The sequence below is a fragment of the Macaca mulatta genome, chromosome 6, assembly GCF_049350105.2.
Source record: "Macaca mulatta isolate MMU2019108-1 chromosome 6, T2T-MMU8v2.0, whole genome shotgun sequence".
Classification (NCBI taxonomy): Eukaryota; Metazoa; Chordata; class Mammalia; order Primates; family Cercopithecidae; genus Macaca; species Macaca mulatta.
In genome coordinates this window covers 187,558,549-187,582,866 of record NC_133411.1, presented here as the reverse complement: position 1 = coordinate 187,582,866, position 24,318 = coordinate 187,558,549, and the positions used below count along the sequence as shown (strand labels likewise).

Genomic DNA, 24,318 nt, shown 5'->3' with positions numbered 1-24,318 from the left:
AGACATATCCCTGAGGACAGCCAGAGACAAAGCGGGAGGCAGGACTACCATTCCCAGCTTTGGAAACCCTGCTTGGTAACTTGGCCAAAGGAGATGCCAAATCCAAGTGGCTGTTCATCAGCGTTATGCTGTAAGAGGTTCATGCCACAGGTTCCCTGGTCATGAAGCTGTGGCCAGCCTTCCCGCACTACCAGCATATCCCTTTTGGAACCTCCCCCATTTAAGGCAAGCAGCACTGTTGACCAGAACCAAGGCCAACCTGGCCCTGCAGCACCATCTAATGCTAAAAAGAAGGCAGAGACCGAGTTGTGGGGGGACAGAAACTATCAACAGGCTGCTAGGCGCGGTGGCTCACGCCTGTAACCCGAGCAGGCCGGGCGAGGCGGCTCACACCTGTAATCCCAGCACTTTGGGAGGCCAAGGCAGGCAGATCACTTGAGTTCAGGAAATTCAAGACCAGCCTGGCCAACATGGTGAAACCCTTTCTCTACTAAAAATACAAAAATAAATAAATAAATAAATAAAAATTAGCTGGATGTGGTGGCAGGCGCCTGTAGTCCCAGCTACTCAGGAGGCTAAGGCAGAAGAGTCACTTGAACTTGGGAGGTGGAGGTTGCAGCGAGCCGATACCGCACCACTGCACTCCAGCCTGGTGACAGAGTGAGACTCCGTCTCAAAACAAAAACAAAACCAAAAGAAAACTATCAAAACTATCAACAGGTAAATTACAAAGAATCTCTAAGTAAACATATCCAATAAAAATCAAAACAAGCCAGACGGAGAAAACTGGAATAAATAATCCTCCAATGTAACCATATAGCTGTACGTTCACAAGAAACAACAGCAAAGAAAACTACAGCCAATAGCTCTGCTGAACACATGTAAAAACCCTCAACTAAACACAAGCAAGCTGAATTCACCAACATATTACAAACGTCATTCACCATGATCAAGTGACATCAAGCCCAGGCACAAGGATGGTTCAACATACCCAAATCAATAAAAATGTTACACCGCATTAACAGAACTAAAACCAAAAGGCGTATCCTCATTTCAATAGATGCTGAAAAGCATTCAGTAAGATTCAGCATCCCTTTATGATAAAAACCCTCAACAAACATGGTATGGAAGGAATATACCTCAAAATAATAGAGGCCACATATGATACACTCACAGCTTTACACTGTGTTAGGTATCATAAGTAATCTAAAGATGATTTGAAGTATGTAGGAGGATACCTATAGGTTATATGCAAATAGCATGCCTTTTTTTTAATAAGGACTTGAGCGTCATCAGGTTTTGGTATCCACGGGTATCCTGGAACCAATCCCCTGTGGATACCTAGGGACAACTGTACTGGACGTTAGTAAGGGCCTACTTCTCAACTTGGGTGGATGGTTGCAGGGGTATTATCTTTGTAATCATGTGTTCTATGCTTATAACCTATATGTTCTAATTGGGTTTTTGTATGTATATTTCACATTTTAAATAGCATAAGTGCTGGAGTGGTTAAATCAGAAGTTCATTGATTCTGTTCCTTTCTCATTACTTCCTAAGCTGATTTCCAGCTGGCTATTGAGGTCTACTTGTGATATGGTTTGACTCTGTGTCCTCACCCAAATCTTCATCTTGAACGGTAATCCCTACAGGTTGAGGGAGGGGTCTGGGGGACGGCCACCCCCATGCTGTTTTCATCATAGTGAGTGAGTTCTCCTGAGATGTGGTTGTTTGGAATGTGTATGGCCCCTCCCACTTTGCTCTCTCTCATCAATTTAAAGCGGTTTAAGAAAATAATCTTCAAAGATATAGCTGCAAGGATATTAAAGGTGTTAAAAAAATTTAAATATAAACAACTGTATAACTAAAATATAAATTATATAAATAACTAGGAGTTTAAATATATTGAAATAAGCTTAATTTAATGAAACTTTGTTTTGTTTTTTTGAGATGGAGTCTTGCTCTGTCACCCAGGCTGGAGTGCAGTGGCACAATCTCGGCTCACTGCAAGCTCCGCCTCCCGGTTCAAGCAATTCTCTGTCTCAGCCTCCCGAGTAGCTGGGACTACAGGCGCCCCTACCACGCCCGGCTAATTTTTGTATTTTTAGTAGACACGGGGGTTTCACCATCTTGGCCAGGCTGGTCTTGGATTGACCTCGTGATCAACCCGCCTCTGCCTCCCAAAGTGCTGGGATTACAGACATGAGCCACCGCCCCCAGCCAATTAAACATTTTTTTAAAAAATAATAATTAAATGCAATGGAATCCAATGAAGCTATCAAAAATGCCACTGAGGGAGAATATTGACAAATTCAAATGTTCAAGGCATGTTCTTCAGTAGGGAAGCGCCAAACTTTCTAAATAGAGCCGGTGTTCTTTTTGTAACGGAGAAGATTTAGTTGAATATATATATACACATCCGTTGGCTTCAGAGTAGCTGGAACCTCCGTCCCCTGTGCTTCAGGCACGTCCTGGGAGACCTCGTCCATTCTCACCTCAGCGACGAAACCCTCCACATACCCTTTTTCTCCCCACATTTATCCCCCAAGATGTTATATAATTACGTGTATGGTTTATTGTCTGCTCCCTACCCCCCCAAAAAATGTTCTCCGCGGCAATGACGTTTGTTTCATTCATTGATGCATTTGAAACCACTTGCAACCGTGCTTGGCACACACCGGGTGCTCAGCGCTCCTCTGGTGAATAACTGAGGGGAAATAGGTCTGTTCTGGGCCGTTGTTTTCCTGCCGCCCACGCCCGTCCTTCCGAAATTCACACCGACCCAGAGTTGCAAGTTACCGCCGTCCGCGAACCTCCCTCCCCTTCTCTTCCCTATAACCAGGAACCTGGGGCCCTCCAGCTCACAGGGGCCCTCTTGTGGCGTGTGGGCGCCTAACAGCTCAGCCTGGACCCCGCCGCAAACGCATGGAACTACACTTCCCCGAAAGCCGGCGTCCTCCCGTGGACTCCATTTCCCAGCGGCCTCCGCGGCTGCCCCGCCCCTCCTGGTCCCCGGCGCGCCGCGGGGTGAGCGGCGCGGGGCCTGAGGTCGCCCAGACGCCGCCGGGGCGGAGCCGGGTCCCGAGGCTGCAGTCCGGCCCGGCGGTTCCGGAGCCTCCCGCCTGCGGAGTGCGGCCGGGGAGGCGCGGCCCGGGAACGCCCGAGCTTAGGGAGGTGAGCGGCGGAGGCGGGCCAGGCCGGGAGGAGGCGGCGCCCGGCGCGGGGACGGCCTGCAGCCGCCGGGGCTCGGAAAGCCTTTGTAGGCGCTGGCGGGCACCCCCGCGTCTGTCACCGGCCTCCGCGCCGGGACCTGGACTCTCGCACCCCCGCGGGGCGCTCCCTCGCCGCTGCCGGTGCACCTGCGTCCGACTCGCCGCAGCCCGCCGTGGACGCGGGGCCTGGCGTTTCCTCCTGGGCCCGCCCTGCCCACTCCGTGTGGGCCTCGTGGAGTCGGGGCACCGGGACCCCGAGGGCAGGGCGGACGCAGCCGGGCCCCGGTTTCCGAGCCGGTCCCCAGGACGGCCACCCCTTCCCTCCCGCCTCGGGACACCAAGTGCTTTCCTCTTCAAAGCCGTTTTCTGGCCGGGCTCGGTGGCTCACGCCTGTAATCCCAGCACTTTGGGAGGCCAAGGCGGGCGGATCACGAGGTCAGGAGATCGAAACCATCCTAACACGGTGAAACCCCGTCTCTTCTAAAAATACAAAAATTAGGCGGGTGTGGTGGCGGCACCTGTAGTCCCAGCTACTCGGGAGGCTGAGGCAGGAGAATGGCGTGAACCCGGGAGGCGGAGCTTGCAGTGAGCCGAGATCGCACCACCGCACTCCAGCCTGGGCAACAGCGCGAGACTCCGTCTCAAAAAAAAAAATGAAGCATTGTGTTAGAAATGGGATACGTGGGGTCGGGCGCGGTGGCTCACACCTGTAATCCTAGCATTTTGGGATGCCAAGGCGGGTAGATCACCCGAGATCAGGAGTTCGAGACCAGCCTGGGCAATACGGTGAAACCCCGTCTCTACTAAAAATAGAAAAAACTAGCCGGGCGGGGTGGCGGGCGCCTGTAGTCCCAGCTACTCGGGAGGCTGAGGCAGGAGAATGGCGTGATGAGGCGGAGGGAAGTCGTCCCCGGGGCCGTGGCTGTGGGAGTCCCGGCCGGCCTCGCAGGGCCGTGAACGGAGCAGGTGCCCCGGCGCTGCCTCAGTTTCTCGAGCGGTGCGGCGGGTGCTGGTAGTGCCAGCTGGCGCCGAGGGACTCAGCGGCGCGGGGCAGCCCTGGCCCTGGCGGGCTCGGCGGGTCGTGCTGCCGCTGCGGGTCCGGCGTCCCCTCCGTGAGCCCCAAGCCCGTGAGACCTGGGCCTGGACGGCGGCCGGCGCTGCTCCGGTCCGCGGGCTCCCGGCTCCTCCGACTCCCTGTGCGGGCGCCCGGGGTCTTTCTCGGCGGGAGTCGGGGTGTCAGAGCTGCGGGTTCCGGGGCTGGAAAGCATAAGGGGCTTCTTCCCGGCTCCCTTTTCCTTCTCAGATCTGCCTGCTGGAGACTGCACCGTCCTCAGGGGAGAGCCCGGAGAGGACATGGCTGCGGGGCGGCGGGAAGCGAGGCCCCAGGTGAGCTCATTGTCCTTCCAGATCCTCGTGGGTGGATTTTCCCCGCTGACTGAGGTTCTTCACCCGGGACCATCTTCAGCCAGGATGGAGCCCAAGTCCTTTTCCCTTGGAGGCGCTGGTCCGCCCTCATGAGTGGTGGATTCTGTAGGGAGGACCTGCCGCCCTCCCCGTCCATGTCTAGTGGTTCTTTTTTTTTTTTTTTTTGAGTCTCGCTTTATCGCCCAGGCAGTGGCGGGATCTTGGCTCACTGCAACCTCTGCCTCCTGGGTTCAAGCAATTTTCCTGCCTCAGCCTCTCAAGTAGCTGGGATTACAGGCGCCCGCCATCACGCCCGGCTAAGTTTTTTGTGTGTGTGTTTTTATTAGAGACGGGGTTTCACCACGTTGGCCAGGCTGGTCTCAAACTCCTGACCTCAGGTGATCCACCCGCCTCAGCCTCCCAAAGTGCTGGGATTACAGACGTGCACCACTGCACCCAGCCCGAATAAATCATTTTCTATACACATTTGTGTGTGTGTGTGTCTATGTATGTATGCTACCATGTATGTTACCATTTTAACCTTTTTTTATTATGGCAAAATATATATAACAAAATTTACCGTTTTAACTTAAGTGTGTAATTCAGTGGCATTTTAAGTACTTTCACATTGTTGTGCAACCATCATCACTATCCGTCTTCATTGTGTGGATTACCACATTTATTTCTTAACCCTAAGGGGCAGGCATTAAAAGGCAGTTTTCCAGAGTAGTTAAGAATGGAGGCTGAGTCAAGCATCTGACTGGATTTGAATTACACAAGAAAAAACAAAGTCGCAGGATAAGAAATGTATACAAGTCAGCTGGCCCCAGTGGCTAACACCTGTAATCCCAGCACTTTGGGAGGCTGAGGCAGGCAGATCACCTGAGGTCAGGAGTTCGAGACCAGCCTGGCTAACATGGTGGCCAGGCTGAAAATACAAAATTTAGCTGGGCATGGTGTCCAACGCCTGTAATCCCAGCTACTCAGGAGGCTGAGGCAAGAGAATTTTTTGAAGCTGGGAGGTGGAGGTTACGGTGAGCCAAGATCATGCCGTTGCACTCCAACCTAGGCAGCAAGAGCCAAACTCCATCTCTAGGGAAAAAAAAAATGTGTACAAGTCACACAGCTTGTCAGTGACTGTGTGACCTGGACAAGTATCTTGTCTGTGACTTTGTTTTCTCTTGTGTAAAGTGGTAACAAAAATAGTATCGTCTTCGTAGGATTGTTGTGAATGTTAAATAAAGATTATACACTGCAAATTGACAAAGCTCTGAGAGCAATACTTGGCCCATAGAAAGCCTTCAATAAATTATAGCTATTTTACTTTTCATCATTACTATCCTTAAGCTTGAGTAAACACACAGCGAGTACCTTCAGTTATTTAACCTAACCTCCATCATTAAGTATGTAGATTGTTCCTGGTTTTTTGCTCTTACAAACACCATGAATATGTTCTTGTGTGTACTTTTGTGCACTGTTCATTACAGTACAAATAGAGTAATTGGTACTTTAAGGAGTATACTCTAAGGGTTCTAATATGTATTATCAAATTGCCATCAGAAAGAGTTTTCTAATGAACACTCCCACTAATGGCCGTAATCCCTATACCCATCTCTTACAGTGGCTGCACAAGGCCTGAATCTCACTGTGTGCCGCTCAGTATATATTTGTTACTGGCCAATTGTTCATTAAAGGAATGATCTGGAACCTTCAGAAGCTTGAATAGTATCAGAACTGTTATCACGGGTAGCCTGTCTTCCCCACTGCCATCCCGTCCACTCTGTGAGGGGGGTCCTGGGTGAGCTGGAACGACTTGTCCTTACAGGTGTCACTGACGTTCGAGGACGTGGCCGTGCTCTTTACCCGGGATGAGTGGAGAAAGCTGGTTCCTTCTCAGAGAAACTTGTACCGGGATGTGATGCTGGAGAACTACAGGAACCTGGTCGCACTGGGTAAGGAAGTTTCCCCTGTAGAAACAGAATTTGAAAATTGGGATAGCTCAGCACCTCCTTCCCTGAATAAAAGCGGTTGATCGCTGAAAAACTTGAGCTGAGTTTGAGGATTATACAAATCAAATCTCTATAAATAAACATTAAAAACATATTCCCCTTATCGGCGTGGAATTGCCCTGCGTCTGGGAATGAAAAAGGTGGTATTGATAATCGTTCTTCTCCCTCCATGTAATTGCACATTCGAAGCTTGTCCATGATTCAGGCATCATTTCCCAACAATTCTGTAGTTTGCTCATCTCCCAGCAGGGGGCTTCGTTCAGCCTCTAGGCCTGCCACTTGCCTTTCCCACTTGTCTTTTCCGGGGATCAGCAAACTTTTACCATAAAAAGCCACGTAGGCCGGGCGCGGTGGCTCACGCCTGTAATCACAGCACTTTGGGAGGCCAGGGCGGACGGATCATGAGGTCAGGAGACAGAGACCATTCTGGCTAATGCGGTGAAACTCAGTCCTCTACTAAAAAATACAAAAAAATCAGCTGGGTGTGATGCCGGGCACCTGTAGTCCCAGCTGCACTGGAGGCTGAGGCAGGAGAATGGTGTGAACCCGGGAGGCGGAGCTTGCAGTGAGCCGAGTTCCCGCCACTGCACTCCAGCCTGGGCAACAGCGAGACTCGGTCTCAAAAATAAATAAATAAATAAAGGCACATAGTAAAGATTTTAGGCTTTGTGGGTTGCATAATGGTCTCTGTAACATATTTCTCTTTTTTTTTTCCACCATTCTTGGCACAGGGCCATACATAAACAGGCAGTGGTCTGGATTTGGCCCATGACCCATAGTTTGCTGATCACTGCCATCCTTCAAAGGCAGTCAGATAGGCCGGGCGCGGTGGCTCACACCCGTAATCCCAGCACTTTGGGAGACCGAGGCACGTGGATCACAAGGTCAGGAGATCAAGACCATCCTGGCCAACATGGTGAAACGCCATCTCTACTGAAAATACAAAATCTTAGGCGTGGTGGCATGCTCCTGCCGTCCCAGCTACTTGGGAGACTGAGGCAGGAGAATCACTTGAACCCGGGAGGCAGAGGTTGCAGTGAGCCAAGATTGCATCACTGCACTGCAACCTGGCAATAGAGCGAGACTCCTCCTCAAAAAAAAAGGGGGGGAGTCAGATAGTGTTCTCTCATTTTAGACAAGCTACCTGGTACATCATCCTTTTCATAGATAACCTACTTATAAGTTTTAACCAGTCTCTCTGTCTTAACATTTCCTCTTTTATAGAAAGCTTATGGCATCCTATTACCAATACTGCATGTCGGTCATATTTTCCTAACATAGAATTAATTGTACCAAAGTCATGTCCTATAAGTCACTTGTCTTTTCCTTACACTACCCACTTACCTCCTAGGAGCACAACTTAAGCACTACACAGAAGCTCTTTGTATCATCCTGTGAGTTCTGTGTTTAAATTTGGGATAACTGTATCAAAGCAAAACCAAGTCTGATTTGTTTTGTTTTGGTTTTTTGTCTACGTGCAGGACTCCCATTTACCAAACCGAAAGTGATCTCCCTGTTGCAGCAAGGAGAAGATCCCTGGAAGGTGGAGAAAGACAGTTCTGGCGACTCCTCTCTGGGTAAGTGGGTGGCCCAAGGTGCTCGGGAATCGCCGCAGACAGCGGTCTGGTTAATGAGAGGAGGTAGGAGTGTTGGTCGGGAAACTCCTTTGAGGATTCTCAGACCTCAAGAAGGGGTGGGGAAGGGGAAGCCCACTACGATTACTCCCTTGTAATCACTTCCCCATGAATCTCTCAGAATCTCTTTTCTTATTCTTTCCTGTTGTTTTAGAATGGGGCTGTATTTTCATGTATTCATTCAGCAAACATAGTATGTTTCAGGAATTTCAAATAATCACTCTGGCTGAAGCTCAGTGTGTATTTGGGAAAGGAGGAGGTGAGGAAGGAAATAGAAAGCTGGGAAAGGGCCGCGTGGTAAGAGCTTTGGCACAGTTCTAAGAGGTGGAAACTGTCCCATGGAGCACTGGAAATAATTGAAGGATTTGGGCAGGGAATCGTATGGTCCTTGGTATCTTTGAAAAGTTGGTTTGAATCAGAAACAATTGAGTCTCCATCAGTGTAAGAACAGCTAAGGGACCTGCGGCGTGTCCTTACTCTGGCGAGCATCACCACCCTGAAAACAAGAGTCCAGGGACGTGGACAGAGCTCCCAGCAAGTTACAGAGCATTGTTAGGACGCCACCATCTATGTTCAGTGAAAATTATGTGTATGTGTAATGTGCACGTAAGCCCGGAGAGAAAGGTTAGGATGACACACCTTAATTAACTGGTGACATTAGTTATACTTGGAATAGGATTGAGAATGGGTCCTGTGGAAGGGGACGTTATTTACACGTAGTTTTAATTTTTCACAAAGAGAATATATTCGTGACGTTCTTATGTGATTTGAATTTACGAGAATGGTCATGTTAGAAGTATCGTGATTGAAAGTGAGGCAAAACGCTGGGCATGGTGACTCACACCTGTAATCCCAGCACTTTGGGAGGCCGAGGCAAGCAGATCACCTGAGGTCAGGAGTTTGAGACCAGCCTGGCCAACATGGCAAAACTCTGTCTCTACTTAAAATACAAAAATTAGCCAGGCGTGGCGGTGCATGCCTGTAATCCCGGCTACTCAGGAGGCTGAGGCAGGAGAATTGCTTGAACCTTCGAGGCGGAGGTTACAGTGAGCCGAGATTGTGCCACTTCACTCCAGCCTGGGCGACAGAGCGAGACTCTGTCTCAAAAGAAAAAAACGCAGGAAGCCTTGCAGAGCGATTGCAGTCATGGAGGGAGGCAGGAGGTGGGAGGGCCTGGATGAAGGCACTTGCCGTGAATTTGTGAGGGGGGAGGAGGAGGTGCCCGCGTGATCAGGGCACAGGAGCAGGTGGGTGTGTGGTAGATCTCACGTGAGATGTGAGTGAAGTAGTCGGGTGGAGATCGCTGGTGGGCAGGTGTGTAAGTGACAGGGCCGAGACTCAAGGGAGGTCAGGGAGCCATCAGCATGACAGGGGCATTGGAAGCCTAGAGCTGGCCGAGTGAGGGGGCCAGGTGGAGGCCCGAATCCCAAGAAACCAGCATTTGTGAGGTGCTTAAGCAGGAGGAATCTGTGACAGAGCCTGAGAAGTAATCAGAGGAAACGGGGAGTGGCCATCGTGGCAGTGGGGGACTGAGAGCAGTTGGGGGACTGAGAGCGGTTGAGCTGGGGGGACTCTGGCTCTGGGGGATTGAGCTTGAACCCTCGCCCACAGCTTTGTTGTCCCTTGTATAGCACTGGGCAGAAAGGGATGTAGGTCTCATGCTTCTGGAGTGCACGATCTAGCGGGGGGACAAGGTGAACACACATTGCATACAAGGCACAGAAGGACACGTTCCAGTGAGGACCACGTGGGAAAGACACTCGGTGCAGAGAGAGTGCAGAGCAGGCAGGTGGTGTCAGCAAAGGCTTCCCTGAGGAAGGGCCCAGGATCCAAGAATATGGAGAATTGCTCCAGGCCTAAGAAATGGTGTTTGTAGGCCGGGCGCGGTGGCTCACACCTGTAATCCCAGCACGTTGGGAGACCGAGGTAGGCGGATCACGAGGTCAGGAGATCGAGACCACAGTGAAACCCCATCTCTACTAAAAATACAGAAAAGTAGCCGGGCGTGTTGGCGGGCGCCTGTGGTCCCAGCTACTCAGGAGGCTGAGGCAGGAGAATGGCGTGAACCCGGGAGGCGGAGCTTGCAGTGAGCAGAGATCGCACCACTGCACTTCAGCCTGGGCGACAGAGCGAGACTCCGTCTCAAAAACAAAAGAAATGGTGTTCTTGAAGATCCGGAGAAGCAAAGTCAGCGAGGAGAAGGCGGAACAGGTGCCCGAGAGAGCTGTGGGCCCTGTCACAGGGTTTGGTTGGTGCTTGAGAGCCAAGCACAGGCTCTGAGGAACCATAAGTAGCACAGGGCAGGCCCAGGCTGCGTTCTGCAGCCACCAGCCCATGTGGAGAACCTGATGGCCACAGTGCAGGGCTTGTCAGGTCCAGAGGGCTCAGTGACGGCCCCTTGTGCCATGGGTCCAGCAAGGAGCTGCAGGGCAGGCATCCTCGGTCCCCACAGCCCCTGTGCTGGGGAGAGCTTTCTCCTCCCTGAAGAAAGTTGAGATTTTTTTGATATGGGAACCACACTTGTCTATCTTTTTAACTGTCCTTTGGGAGAAATACACTACATGGTCTGGCCCTGGCTACCTCTTCACCCTCAACTCCTTCTACTCTGCCCTTCATTCAAGGCCTCTGATCACCGTCGGCCGCCCTGCAGTTTGTTAGGGGGCCAAGCAGGCCCCACTCAGGGCCTCTCCCTTGCTTTTTTCTGTCTGGGACTGTTCTTTGTGGTGGTCATGGGCCCGTGTGGCTCACTCACTTCCTTGTGCTGCACAAGCTTCGGCTCACACAGGCACAGCTCATCTGACACATGGCCCTCCAGCCCCCACATTATCTCCTCAGCCTGCTGTTTATTTTCCCTCCCTGTGCTTAGTGCTGTGTAATAGTACCTGTTTCTTCGCGATCTGTCTCTGCCTCTGCATTGTAAGCTGCTGTAGCAGGGGCTGCCTGTTTCATTCACTCCTGTTTTCCAAGAACCTAAAACAGCCCCTGGCAAGGGTAGGCGTCCAGTTACATAATGAATGCACGAGTGACTTGGACTAGGTTAGTGGTGTTGGAAACAGAAAGAAGTGAACCAGTCCCAGAGATATCCAGGAGATACACCTAGCAGGACTGTTAGACATGGGAGATAGAGGAGATGGGGTAACAAAGAAAATGAAAACAAACAAAAGGGAGATGGGGTTGTCAGGGATGCTTGCTTGGTTTCTGGTTTGTTCTGTGATGGTCGGTGGTATCATTCAGTGACATAGGAACACTAGAAGGAGATCAGATTTGGAGGTGATATAAATTCGGTTTTAGATTAATTAAATTGAGTTGTTTTTGGTTGACCTAGTTATCCCAATGGCGATGCCAAGTAGTGTTGATTTTGGAGTACAGTACCTCAAAATACAGACTGAGTATGAAATGTAAATTTGGAAGAACCTCGTCAATATAGGGTAATTGAAATAATGGGGGAGGGTGAGTTGGCCTAGGGATAGCGTTCATATTACAGTAAGTGAGAAAGAGCCTAGGACTGAATCTTGAGGAACTCCATCGTTTCAGGAAGCCAGGCAGAGAGAAATGAACCCGTAGGGAAGACAGGTGACAGCGTACTCTAAGGAAAATCAGGAGAGGCACGTGACATTGGAGGCAAGGCTCGTGATGGGACGGTGGCAGTAGATGAGGAAAGGTAGACGAATGTGAGGCAGGTTTGGATGGCAGAATAAACAAGTCTTGGTAATTGATTAGATGAGGGGGCTGAGGAAGGGAGAAGTATTAAGGATAACTCTTAAGGTTTTGATTCAGAACTGGCGCCATTTACAGAGACACGGGGTTGACCAGGTTTGAGGGAACAATCGTGGGTTTGGTTTTAGGTGTGTTGACTTTGAGGCATCTAAGCTGCTATCTTGCTTAGAGGATGAGTCTACAATTGAAGTTGCCTGTGGAAAGATGCGGAGTGAGAAGAATTGGGGGCATAGAACTAAAGCTAAGGCACTCCGAGGATGATAAACTGTGGTACATCCACACAGCCGTAAAGTGGAATGAGGAAGACCTCTGTAAATTCCGCTATGGAGTGATCTCCAGAATGTGAGAATAATCACAGAACAGAGCAGTTAGTATTGTTATCTGAGAAAGGTGGGTGGGGGATGCCAAGAACAGTGTGTGTATTTGCCTATACTGTCATGGACCACATAATGTTTCAGTCAGTGATGGCCTACATATGTGATGATGGTCCCTTACATGGTAATACTGCATTTTTCCTGTCCCTTTTCTATGTTTAAATATGTTTAGATGCACAAATACTTACAATTGTGTTATAGTAGCCTACAGTGTTCAGTTAAGTAACATGCTGTATAGGGGTGTAGCCCAGGAGCAACAGGCTATACCGTATAGCCTAGGTGTGTAGTAGCCTGTTCCATCTGGATTTGTGTAAGTACACTCTGTGATGACTGCATAATGACAACATTGCTAACAACGCATATCTCAGAACATATCCCAGTCATTAAGCAGTGCAATTATTTTTTTTTAGAAAGATAAAAGAAAAAGAATAAAAAGAGATCAATAAAGATGGCTATCTATGAGGTGAAGGAATACAAAGGATGGAACGGGGTAGAATCTAGAACTTTTTGAGGTCTCATAATTTTGACTTCAGAACTATAAAAAAGGTTTATAAAAATTATAAAAGAAAATTAAACAAAAATGAACAAGTACCCCCTCCATATTGAGAGCAGAATGAAACAACCCTAATTGTGGTTCAGATCGGTGGCTTAGCCACAGAAAGAATTACTCGAATTGCCTTTACATTGCAGCAGTTTGACTTATTAGTGGTATGTATTCTAAGGGCAAAAGTAACTGCAAGCAATAGTGTCCATTTTGATGGATGTGATAAGAGCAGTTTCGATGTTTTTGCAGATGAAACGATTGCTGTCTGGGATTTGCTTTAGCATAATCTAGTGGAAGAGATGTAAGGGTTTGTATTAGTTTACTAGGGCTCCATACGGAAGTACCATACACTTCGTGGCTTAAAACAACAGAGACCTACTGTCTCAGTTCTGAAGGTCAAAATCAAGATATTCGCAGGGCCCCACTCCCTCTGAGACTCTGCGTAGAATCTTCCTGGCCTCTCGCTAGCTTGTAGTGATGGCCAACTTGGAGATCTCCATGGCCTCAGCTGCGTCAGTCCTATCTGTGCCTCCGTCTTCACACTGTGTTCACCCTGTGTCTTCACATTATCTTTCCTTCTGGATGCCTGTGTCCAGATTTCCCCAGTTTACAGGGACAGCAGTCACGTTGGACTAGGGCTCACCCAATGACTTCATCTTAATTTGATTGAACCTGCAAAGACCATATTTTAAAATAAGGTCACCTTCTGAGGTCCTGGAAGTTAGGACTTCTACATGTCTTCTTTGAGTGATACAATTCAGCCCATAACAAGGTTATAGATAGAATAGTGTTGGTGGTTACTGAAGCTGGCTTGGAGATTCATTGTACAATTCACACTAGTTTTACATATGCTGAAAATTTCTACGTTAAAAGCTTTAAAAATAAGAGTTACCACAACAAAATTTCCAGAACAGCTTTTCTCTTTTCCACCAGCACAAAGATTATGAGGATGTTTACAAATATGCAATACTACCCCCATCACAGTTTATGTATAGTTCCCAGCAGATTGCTCCCTGAGTTCTCTGACTCCAGAAAACCCTGTGTGACTGCAAATGCAAGTGACATTTCCGTAGGTGGAGCTGTTACCCTGACTAGCTGTAGGACAAGGTGATTTCCGTAGGTGGAGCTGTTACTCTGACTAGCTGTAGGGCAAGGTGATTTCCATAGGTGGAGCTGTTACTCTGACTAGCTGTAGGACAAGGTGATTTCCGTAGGTGGAGCTGTTACTCTGCCTAGCTGTAGGACAAGGTGATTTCCGTAGGTGGAGCTGTTACTCTGACTAGCTGTAGGACAAGGCGATTTCCGTAGGTGGAGCTGTTACTGACTAGCTGTAGGACAAGGTGATTTCCGTAGGTGGAGCTGTTACTCTGACTAGCTGTAGGACAAGGCGATTTCCGTAGGTGGAGCTGTTACTGACTAGCTGTAGGACAAGGTCATTTCCGTAGGTGGAGCTGTTACTCTGACTAGCTGTAGGACAAGAGGATTTCTGTAGGTGGAGCTGTTACTGACTAGCTGTAGGACAAGGTGATTTCCATAGGTGGAGCTGTTACTCTGACTAGCTGTAGGACAAGGTGATTTCCGTAGGTGGAGCTGTTACTCTGACTAGCTGTAGGACAAGGTGATTTCCGTAGATGGAGCTGTTACTCTGACTAGCTGTAGGACAAGGTGATTTCCGTAGGTGGAGCTGTTACTCTGACTAGCTGTAGGACAAGGCGATTTCCGTAGGTGGAGCTGTTACTGACTAGCTGTAGGACAAGGTGATTTCCGTAGGTGGAGCTGTTACTCTGACTAGCTGTAGGACAAGGCAATTTCCGTAGGTGGAGCTGTTACCCTGACTAGCTGTAGGACAAGAGGATTTCCGTAGGTGGAGCTGTTACTGACTAGCTGTAGGACAAGGTGATTTCCGTAGGTGGAGCTGTTACTGACTAGCTGTAGGACAAGGTGATTTCCGTAGGTGGAGCTGTTACTCTGACTAGCTGTAGGACAAGGTGATTTCCGTAGGTGGAGCTGTTACTGACTAGCTGTAGGACAAGGTGATTTCCGTAGGTGGAGCTGTTACTGACTAGCTGTAGGACAAGGTGATTTCCGTAGGTGGAGCTGTTACTCTGACTAGCTGTAGGACAAGGTGATTTCCGTAGGTGGAGCTGTTACTCTGACTAGCTGTAGGACAAGGTGATTTCTGTAGGTGGAGCTGTTACTGACTAGCTGTAGGACAAGGTGATTTCCGTAGGTGGAGCTGTTACTCTGACTAGCTGTAGGACAAGGTGATTTCCGTAGGTGGAGCTGTTACTGACTAGCTGTAGGACAAGGTGATTTCCGTAGGTGGAGCTGTTACTGACTAGCTGTAGGACAAGGTGATTTCCGTAGGTGGAGCTGTTACTCTGACTAGCTGTAGGACAAGGCGATTTCCGTAGGTGGAGCTGTTACTGACTAGCTGTAGGACAAGGTGATTTCCATAGGTGGAGCTGTTACTCTGACTAGCTGTAGGACAAGGTGGGGATGAATACTCCAGCAAATAAGTCTGTAAAACTGACTTGCATTCAAAGACTTGGGTGCTGCCTTCGGCCCTCGTGCTGACTCTTCATCTATCCCGTAACCATTCACATCCCATCTTATATGTCAGTTCTTACGAAACACTCCAGCAACCTCCTGCTGCACCCCTTTTCTATCTGCACCCTCACTGTCTAAGGACAGTTGGATATGATTCTAAGCACATGGTCACGTCCATTTCTAGCTTACGTTTCTATTGTAGAAATTGTCACATTGTATTGTGATTACCTGTTGATGTCTTCATTTCTAATGTCTAACCATAAACTCCTTGAAGAAATCAACTGTTCCTTTTAATTACTGGATCCGTAGGGAACTGTGGATCACCGATGCCTAGGACAGAGCCTAATACGTAGTAGGTGCTTTTTAAATATTTGATAAATTAATAAAGTGAGAAATGACCACTGCTTTTTGAAATAACATGAGCAATTCTGTGTATTAAGAGGGGTAAATCCAGTGGGAAATAATACTGGAAAGGCGAGAAACAGGTCAAGGGAGTAACTTAAGGATCAGGAGCAAGTCACTCTACAGTAAGGAGATCCTGAACTTAGACATATTCACAACGGCTTGTTAGAGACATTTTAGTGATGAGATTTAAGAGAATGTGCAGCCTGGGCAACAAAATGAAACCCTGTCTCTACAAAAGATAAAAATATTAGCCAAGCTTGGCAGTGTGCACCTGTCGTTCCTGCTGCTCAGGAGGCTGAGGTGGGAGAATCGCTTGAGCCCGGGAGTTTGAGGCTGCAATGAGCTATGATGGCACCAGTGTACTTTGGCCTGGGTAACAGAGCAAGACCCTGTCTCTCAAAAAACAAAAAAGAAAAGATTTTGATAAGTGCCTAGGGAAGAGAAAATTCTAAGATAAAGCTAAGAATTTATGGTAAAGTAATTGAAGAGATCATGATGTCATTTTGAACTGGAAAACATATAAAAAAGGTTTGAAAAGGAACGCTCTGGGTTCAGATTTGGGCAGGCTGAATTTAAAAAGAAAGATCCTCAAGTGGAAATTGTAGCCGGCAGTTGGAAAGACCTCAGTAAAGTATTTTTCAGGATAGTCATACACGTAGGAGGTGTGGGAGTGAATGAAATCATCCAGGGAGAGCAGGTTGAAGAAACACTGTCTGGGTGTAGTAGGAGTCCAGGTGGAAGAGTCTAGACCTAGTAACAGGAACTGGTCAGGGCAGTGGCCATCAGCAAGGTCGTTCTGTTTCTCAGCTTCTAACCTAGGCCTTTACCTTGTTCTTCAGGTTGCTGAGGCCTGGGCTTGATTCTGGGAGGGAGCAAAGGTTGAACTGAACCTCAGGAGACCTATTTGTAGGCCTCTGGAAAGTTCTAAACAGATCATAAGAAAGAGTTAGGATAGCCACAATCCAAAACCCATGTCTGCTTCAGTGAAAAACATGATTTCAGGACTAAAATATTGGCACTTTAGAGTTGGGGTGAGTTTTCCAGAATTGATAATGGACTTTTGAGTTGTAATCACATCCATTAAAAAATAAAAGCTCCCCTATGTCCCATTTTCTTACTCTCCTTTGGAAACTGTTGAAAAGGGTTTCTGCTCTTGATGTTTCTATTTTCTCCTCTCCCATTGTTTCCTCCATGCACTCCAGTCAGGCTTGCTTCCCTGTGATTCCACTGATAGCTCTGTTATTAAATCCCAAACAACCTCTATCTTGGCACAATCAGGATTAAGTTTTTAGTCCTCAAATTATTTGCCACAGTTATCATTCACTCCTCCCTGAAGTACTTCTTCCTTTGGCTTCTGAAACACTGTACTCTCCTGATATTATTCTTCTTAACCTCCAGATATTTCAGTGTCCAAGTGATTCCTTTCAGTTCTTCAGCTTTAAATAAAACCCACATGCTGCTGACCCCCAAATGCCTGTCTGTAGCTCTGACCTTCCCCAGATCTCCAGAATCATCAATATAACTAGTATTTCGGTGTCTTCCTGCGACTCTGTTAAGGCATCTCAGCCACCACAAACATACCTGAAGCAGAATGCCCCCCAGACCTGCCCCTTTCCTGGTCTTCCCCTTCTTGGTAATTGGTGGCAGCACTCAGAATTCTGGCTGGAAACCTAGGCATGATCACTAACTTTCCTGTTTCCCTCTCAGCTTCCTGGGACTCCTGAGTCTTGTTATTCTCGGTCCCGCTAGCTCTTCCTTCTCAGTACAGCCTGGTGTAGTCATCTGTGCCTCCAGCCCTTTCTCACCTGAAGAGCTGCAGTAGCTTCTTCAGTAGTCTCTCCCTTCCCTGCTTCCACTGGTGCCCTGGCATAGTCGGTCCACGCAGCAGCCAACTCAGATGAACACATAATTCCCCAGCTTCCCATAAGGCTTAAATTCCAGAGTCCTTACCATGACCTGGGCCTTAGAGGATTTGTCCCCCGCCTCCTGCTCCACTCTTTGTTTTCTGTTTTTTGTGTTTTTTTTTTTGAGACGGAGTCTCACTCTGTTGCCCAGGTTGGAGTGCAGTGGTGTAATCTCGGCTCACTGCAGCCTCTGCCTCCCGGGTTCAAGTGATTCTCTGCCTCAGCCTCCCGAGTAGCTGGGATTATGGGTGTGTGCCACCACACCTGGCTGATTTTTGTATTTTTAGTAGAGAATGGGTTTCACCATGTTGGCCAGGCTGGCCTTGAACTCCTGACCTCAGGTGATCCACCTGCCTTGGCCTCCCAAAGTGCGGGGATTCCAGCCCTGAGCCTGCCGTGCCCAGCCTGTTCCACTCTTATTTTATCATTTCACCATTTTCCCTCTTCCTGCTTTACTCCAGCCAGTCTCTCTGCTGTTTCTGAGTCAGCCACACTTTTGTGTTTGCTGGTTCGTTTGCCTGGGGAGCTCTTGAGCACTTTACTCAGATAGCCACATGACTTTTATTTATGTACTTGTTATCTGTCCCTTCATCCCCCTCTTTCCCCAGCAGGCATGCATGCACACGCTCCAAAGTATAAGCTCCTTGAAGGCTGGAATCCCTTCTTATTGGATACATTATCTGCATTCCCCAGAACATTACCTGGCCCATAATAGGCACTTAATGAGTATTTGTGAATGGAAAGGATGCTGCCAGCATATGTAAAGATAAACAAGGAAAAGTCATGGAGTGTCCCTGAAGCTGCATGTAGTTCGGCCTACATGGCAAGAAGCCAGGGGAGAGGGGTGAGGACAGGTGGCTAAAGGTCAGGTCAGATAGTACTGTATTCACCATGTTAAGAGACTTCAGATGTGAATCATTGAAAATCTGTTGGAGGATCTTAAGGGAGTTTGCAACATAGTAAAATAATGAACTTAGAAAGATTGGCTGGGCGCGGTGGCTCACACCTGTAATCCCAGCACTTTGGGGACGCCAAGGCAGGCGGATCATGAGGTCAGGAGTTAGAGACCAGCCTAACCAACATGGTGAAACCCCGTCTCTACTAAAAATACAAAAATTAGCCAGGCCTGGTGGCACACACCTGTAATCCCAGCTACCCAGGAGGCTGAGGCAGGAGAATCACTTGAACCCGGAAGGGGGAGGTTGCAGTGAGCCGAGATCGCGCCATTGCATTCCAGCCTGGGTGACGGGAGACTCCATTTCCAAAAAAAAAAAAAACATTATTCTGGCTGCACTGTGGAGGCTGAATTGACAGAGGGCAAGACTAGTTAGGAGATTATGGTAGAGATAGTAATGCATGGCAAACAAAATACCACTTAAGTACCTGATCCCATTGCTCAGGGCTCTAGGAAAGGTGAGCGGCCTTTCTTAACACTAGGCCTAAGGCAGGTTCTGTATCGTTGCCTTACAAGCTAGAATTCAAGTTGCAGAATCTTGCTGCCTTCTTCCCAGCACATATATTAAGCCTAGAAACAATGACCGATAAACACAAGGAAAAGCACTTCATTTTTGCCACTGCCCCTTCCATATATTTGGCCCAAATAATGTATTAAAATTTGATCACTTAATTTAGCAAGACTGAAATGGAGAAGGAACTAGGAAGGTGTTAAGCATAAAGTTAAGAAACTCTGCTTTCCCTTACAGTAGATAGAGGGCATGTGAAGTTAGTCAGGGAGGGCGTGTGGAGTGAAAAAAACCCTAAACCCTAGGCAGTACCACTGTCAAAGAAGGAATGAAGAAGAGTTATCCATGAAGGGAACTAGTGAGTGAACACTAATAAGGGAAAAGCAAAGGTATTGTGTTTATTAAGCAGAAGTAATGTGTAGATGTGTGAAAGTAACTGTCAATCCAAATACAGTGAGATACAAATAATCCCTTTAAACACTTACCTCTACCCCAGGAGAAAATGCTAAGATATGTGTATAACCATCCCTGACAGAATTTAGTATTGAATTGTATTCTTATCCAATTTTAATATTTCTTCAATTCTGTTCTTGACTGTTCCATGTTAACCATGCTTTATCTTATATATCCATGCCTGTCTTACTGTTGATCTTTGACTCTCTTCAGCCCTCCCATGTAGCGTCTCTTGCTTGATGCATGAATAGGTTAACTTCCTCTCTTGCAGCTCTTGGCTCTAGGCCTGTCTTGTGGCACCTCTTGTCGATTAATTCAATAACAGGGCCCTCCTGTTTGAACTGGCCCTGAAACCTCTCTAATCACCCATGTGTTGGCCTAGGAGACAACTTCTACAAGGGTCTGAAATGTGTATGTATGTATAATACATATGCATGTTTGTATATATGTGAACTACATAAGAATATTTGACATTGTTCAAGTTAGAAATGTATACGTAATTAAGGCAGATTAACAAAACATACAACTTTTGTATATAATTGGAGTGCTATCCAGAGGATCTGTAGGAAAATAGGGCACGCTGATCTGCTTGTGAAGAACGGTTATGTTAGAAAAGGAGAGTGAGATATATACAGACATAGATATATAACTATAATATACTGTATATGTGTGTAAATATTATAAAGGTCGGTAATACATATGTTTAATACTCTGGTAAGTGCTATAGTAAGGAGAATGGACTGTGGCTGCTCAGAGTCAGAGGATTGAAAGAGTCCAGTTTTGAACTGAATCTGAAGGATATGAGGGAATTTGACATAGGGTGGAGGGACTTTCCAGATTAAGAATAATTACACAGAGGCCAGGCCCAGTGGCTCACATCTGTAATCCAAACACTTTGGGAGGCCAAGGTAGGTGAATCACTTGAGGTCAGGTGTTCAAGACCAGCCTGGCCAACATGGTGAAATCCTGTCTCTACTAAAATTATAAAAATTAGCTAGGCATGATGGTGGGTGCCTATAATCCCAGCTACTCAGGAGGCTGAGGCACAAGAGTCGCTTGAAGCTGGGAGACAGAGGTTGCAGTGAGCTGAGATCGCGCCAATGCACTCTATCTAGCCTGGGCAACAGAGTGAAACTGTCTCAAAAAGAAAAAAAAATTACACAAAGAAGATAAGTGTCACAAAAAAGTAAATTGTAGGATTCCATCATGGGTTTTGGGTCCTGACCCCAGACTTCCTTTTTCAACTCATGCTCCCCTTACAACACTTCTCTCTGTTCTTCATTAGCCAATTCTCCTGGTCACTCTCACCCTCTTTAAATGGTGGGTTTGCTTTATTTTTTTCTTCACCCTAGTACTTAAATTGCTGTCAATTATATTTTATTATACTGTCTAACTGTCCTATTTTTTCTTCTTGCAATTTTTTTCATACAGATATCAGGGCCTTATTTAAATATCACCAATATTTATTCCTTCTACACATTTAGTCTCAGTAGTCAAATGCTATGATATCTCATGAAACATCTTCAATTTCTTTTTTTCCCTCCAGGATCGAAGAGCAGTCATAAAACCACAAAGTCAACGCAAACACAAGACTCTTCATTTCAGGGACTGATACTGAAAAGATCCAACAGGAATGTACCTTGGGATTTGAAATTAGAAAAGCCTTACATATATGAAGGCAGAATAGAGAAAAAGCAGGATAAAAAGGGAAGTTTTCAGATAGTTTCAGCCACCCACAAAAAAATCCCCAGTATAGAAAGAAGCCATAAAAATACTGAATTAAGCCAAAACTTCAGCCCAAAGTCAGTGCTTATTAGGCAACAGATACTTGCCAGAGACAAAACACCACCAAAATGTGAAATACAAGGAAACAGCTTCAAACAGAATTCACATTTACTTAATCAACCAAAAATTACAGCAGATAAACGCTATAAATGTAGTATGTGTGAAAAAACCTTCATTAACACTTCATCCCTTCGTAAACATGAGAAAAACCATAGTGGAGAGAAATTATTTAAGTGTAAAGAATGTTCAAAAGCCTTTAGCCAAAGTTCAGCTCTTATTCAGCATCAAATAACGCATACTGGAGAAAAACCCTACATATGTAAAGAATGTGGGAAAGCCTTTACTCTCAGTACATCCCTTTATAAACATCTAAGAACCCATACTGTGGAGAAATCCTATAGATGTAAAGAATGTGGTAAATCCTTCAGCCGAAGGTCAGGCCTTTTTATACATCAAAAAATCCATGCTGAAGAAAACCCTTGTAAGTATAATCCAGGTAGGAAGGCATCTAGTTGCAGCACATCCCTTTCTGGATGTCAAAGAATTCATTCTAGAAAGAAGTCCTACTTATGTAATGAATGTGGCAACACCTTTAAGTCTAGCTCATCCCTTCGTTATCATCAGAGAATTCACACAGGAGAGAAACCTTTCAAATGTAGTGAATGTGGGAGAGCCTTCAGCCAGAGTGCATCTCTTATTCAACATGAAAGAATTCACACTGGAGAAAAGCCCTATCGATGCAATGAATGTGGGAAAGGCTTTACTTCTATTTCACGACTTAATAGACATCGAATAATTCATACTGGAGAGAAGTTTTATAATTGTAATGAATGTGGTAAAGCCTTAAGTTCCCACTCAACACTTATTATTCATGAGCGAATTCATACCGGAGAGAAACCCTGTAAATGTAAAGTATGTGGAAAAGCCTTCAGACAGAGTTCAGCTCTCATTCAACATCAGAGAATGCATACTGGAGAAAGACCCTATAAATGTAATGAGTGTGGGAAAACTTTCAGGTGTAACTCATCGCTTAGTAATCACCAGAGAATTCATACTGGAGAGAAACCATATCGATGTGAGGAATGTGGGATATCTTTTGGCCAAAGTTCAGCTCTTATTCAACATCGAAGGATTCATACAGGAGAAAAACCTTTTAAATGTAATACATGTGGAAAAACTTTTAGACAAAGCTCATCACGTATTGCACATCAGAGAATTCATACTGGAGAGAAACCCTATGAATGTAATACATGCGGGAAACTTTTCAACCATAGGTCATCCCTCACGAATCATTATAAAATTCACATTGAAGAGGACTCCTAGAAAGTAGATTTGTGTGTGTGAAAGCCTTAAACCAAAGCTCATCAAAGAATGCATCCTTGAGAGAGATGTAATAAATGTAATGGATGTGAAACTATGATAATTTAGCCCTCATTAGGTATTTAATTCCATGGATAAACCTCAACTATATAATAGATATGAGGAAAGTGTTTGTGCTTGTCAGACACTTAAAAAAATAACCTGAGATGAAGAATTTACCGCTGGAGACACTGACTTCAGCCATTTGTGAAATGGGTTTGCTTTTTCCCTTTTCCTACAGACATACATGCTAGATGTCATGTGATCATCAGAAACAGATCCAAGTGGGTGGGGAGGCGTGCTTTAGATTTCTCATTAGAAGACCACCAAACTGGTAATATTTTTATAGCATTTTAATAGCATACAAATGAATTGATCAAATTGTACCTTTTTAGAGAAAAGGACCAAAATAAAAGAAAAATGAATTATGAACTACCTCTCAGTCTCTGGGGTTCGTCCTTTTCCTACCCTCATGTCAAACTTGTGCATGGATTTCATTAAAAAAGAAAAAGAAAAATCTGGTCTTTTATTCTAGTAGTTGGGAATTTTCTACTCAACTGTGTCTTAACTTTGTTTTGGTTTTTATTTCTCTGAAGTCATTTATTAGGAAGGTGTACCAGTTATTTGCCATAAACTGTATTAGATAGAAAAACAGGCAAATTATTTCAGGTTTAAAGCTACTAAATATGTTTTTGTTTTTTGTTTTTTGAGACAGAGTCTCACTCTGTCGCCCAGGCTGGAGTGCAGAGGTGCGATCTCAGCTCACCACAACCTCTACCTCCCAGGAGCGAGAATCAAGTGATTCTCCTGCCTCAACCTCGTGAGTAGCTGGGATTACAGGCACCTGCCACCATACCCAGCTAATTTTGTATTTTTAGTAGAGATGGGGTTTCTCCATGTTGGCTAGGCTGGTCTCAAACACCTGACCTCGGTTGATCAGCCCGCCTCAGCATCTCAAAGTGCTGGAATTACAGGCATGAGCCACCATGCCCAGCTGCCCTAAATATGTATTTTTTAAATGTATAATGAACACATCAGAAGAACTTCACAAATCTAACACCTGTGGCAAACTCTTGTAAAGGACATTGCTACGGTCTGAATGTTTATGTCTTCCCCCGAAATCCATATGTCCAAATGCTAACCTCCAAGGTGATCATATTATGAAGTGGGATGTATGGAGAGGTGATTAGGTCATAAGGGCGGAGCCCTCAGTGCCCTTATCAGAGAGCCCCAAGGGAGCTTGTTCTGCCCTTCAGCCATGTGAGGGCACAGTGATAAGATACCTTCTTTGAATCAAGATGGCCATAACCAGACACCAACCATGCTAGCACCTTAAATGGATTTCCCAGCCTCCAGAACTGTGAGAAATGTTTTATTAGTTACCTAGTATGATGAGGTATTTTGTTACAGCAGCCCAAACAAGACATGTGAATTGTTTCATAAACTCAGTGTAGTGTGACAGATCCTCTACCGGCTTACCTAAGGGTTTATATCCACTGCTTGAGCCC

At 46.4% G+C, this 24,318-nt stretch overlaps 1 protein-coding gene across 4 annotated transcripts; it reads left to right on the top strand.

Annotated features, from left to right (window-relative positions):
• Window positions 1-3,052: 3,052 nt before the first annotated feature.
• ZNF354A (zinc finger protein 354A) lies at window positions 3,053-23,247 on the top strand. 4 transcript variants are annotated; one of them, XM_015141603.3, is made up of 5 exons: window positions 3,053-3,171; window positions 4,513-4,595; window positions 6,439-6,565; window positions 8,104-8,199; window positions 21,213-23,247. In XM_015141603.3, the coding sequence occupies exons 2-5, from the start codon at window positions 4,563-4,565 to the stop codon at window positions 22,772-22,774; spliced, it is 1,818 nt and encodes a 605-aa protein (XP_014997089.3). In that variant the 5' UTR covers window positions 3,053-3,171; window positions 4,513-4,562; the 3' UTR covers window positions 22,775-23,247. The 4 variants fall into 4 exon arrangements, with proteins under 4 accessions (XP_014997089.3, XP_077793625.1, XP_077793626.1 ...); XM_077937499.1 differs by having other exon boundaries at window positions 3,053-3,644; XM_077937500.1 differs by having other exon boundaries at window positions 3,053-3,672.
• Window positions 23,248-24,318: the final 1,071 nt, after the last annotated feature.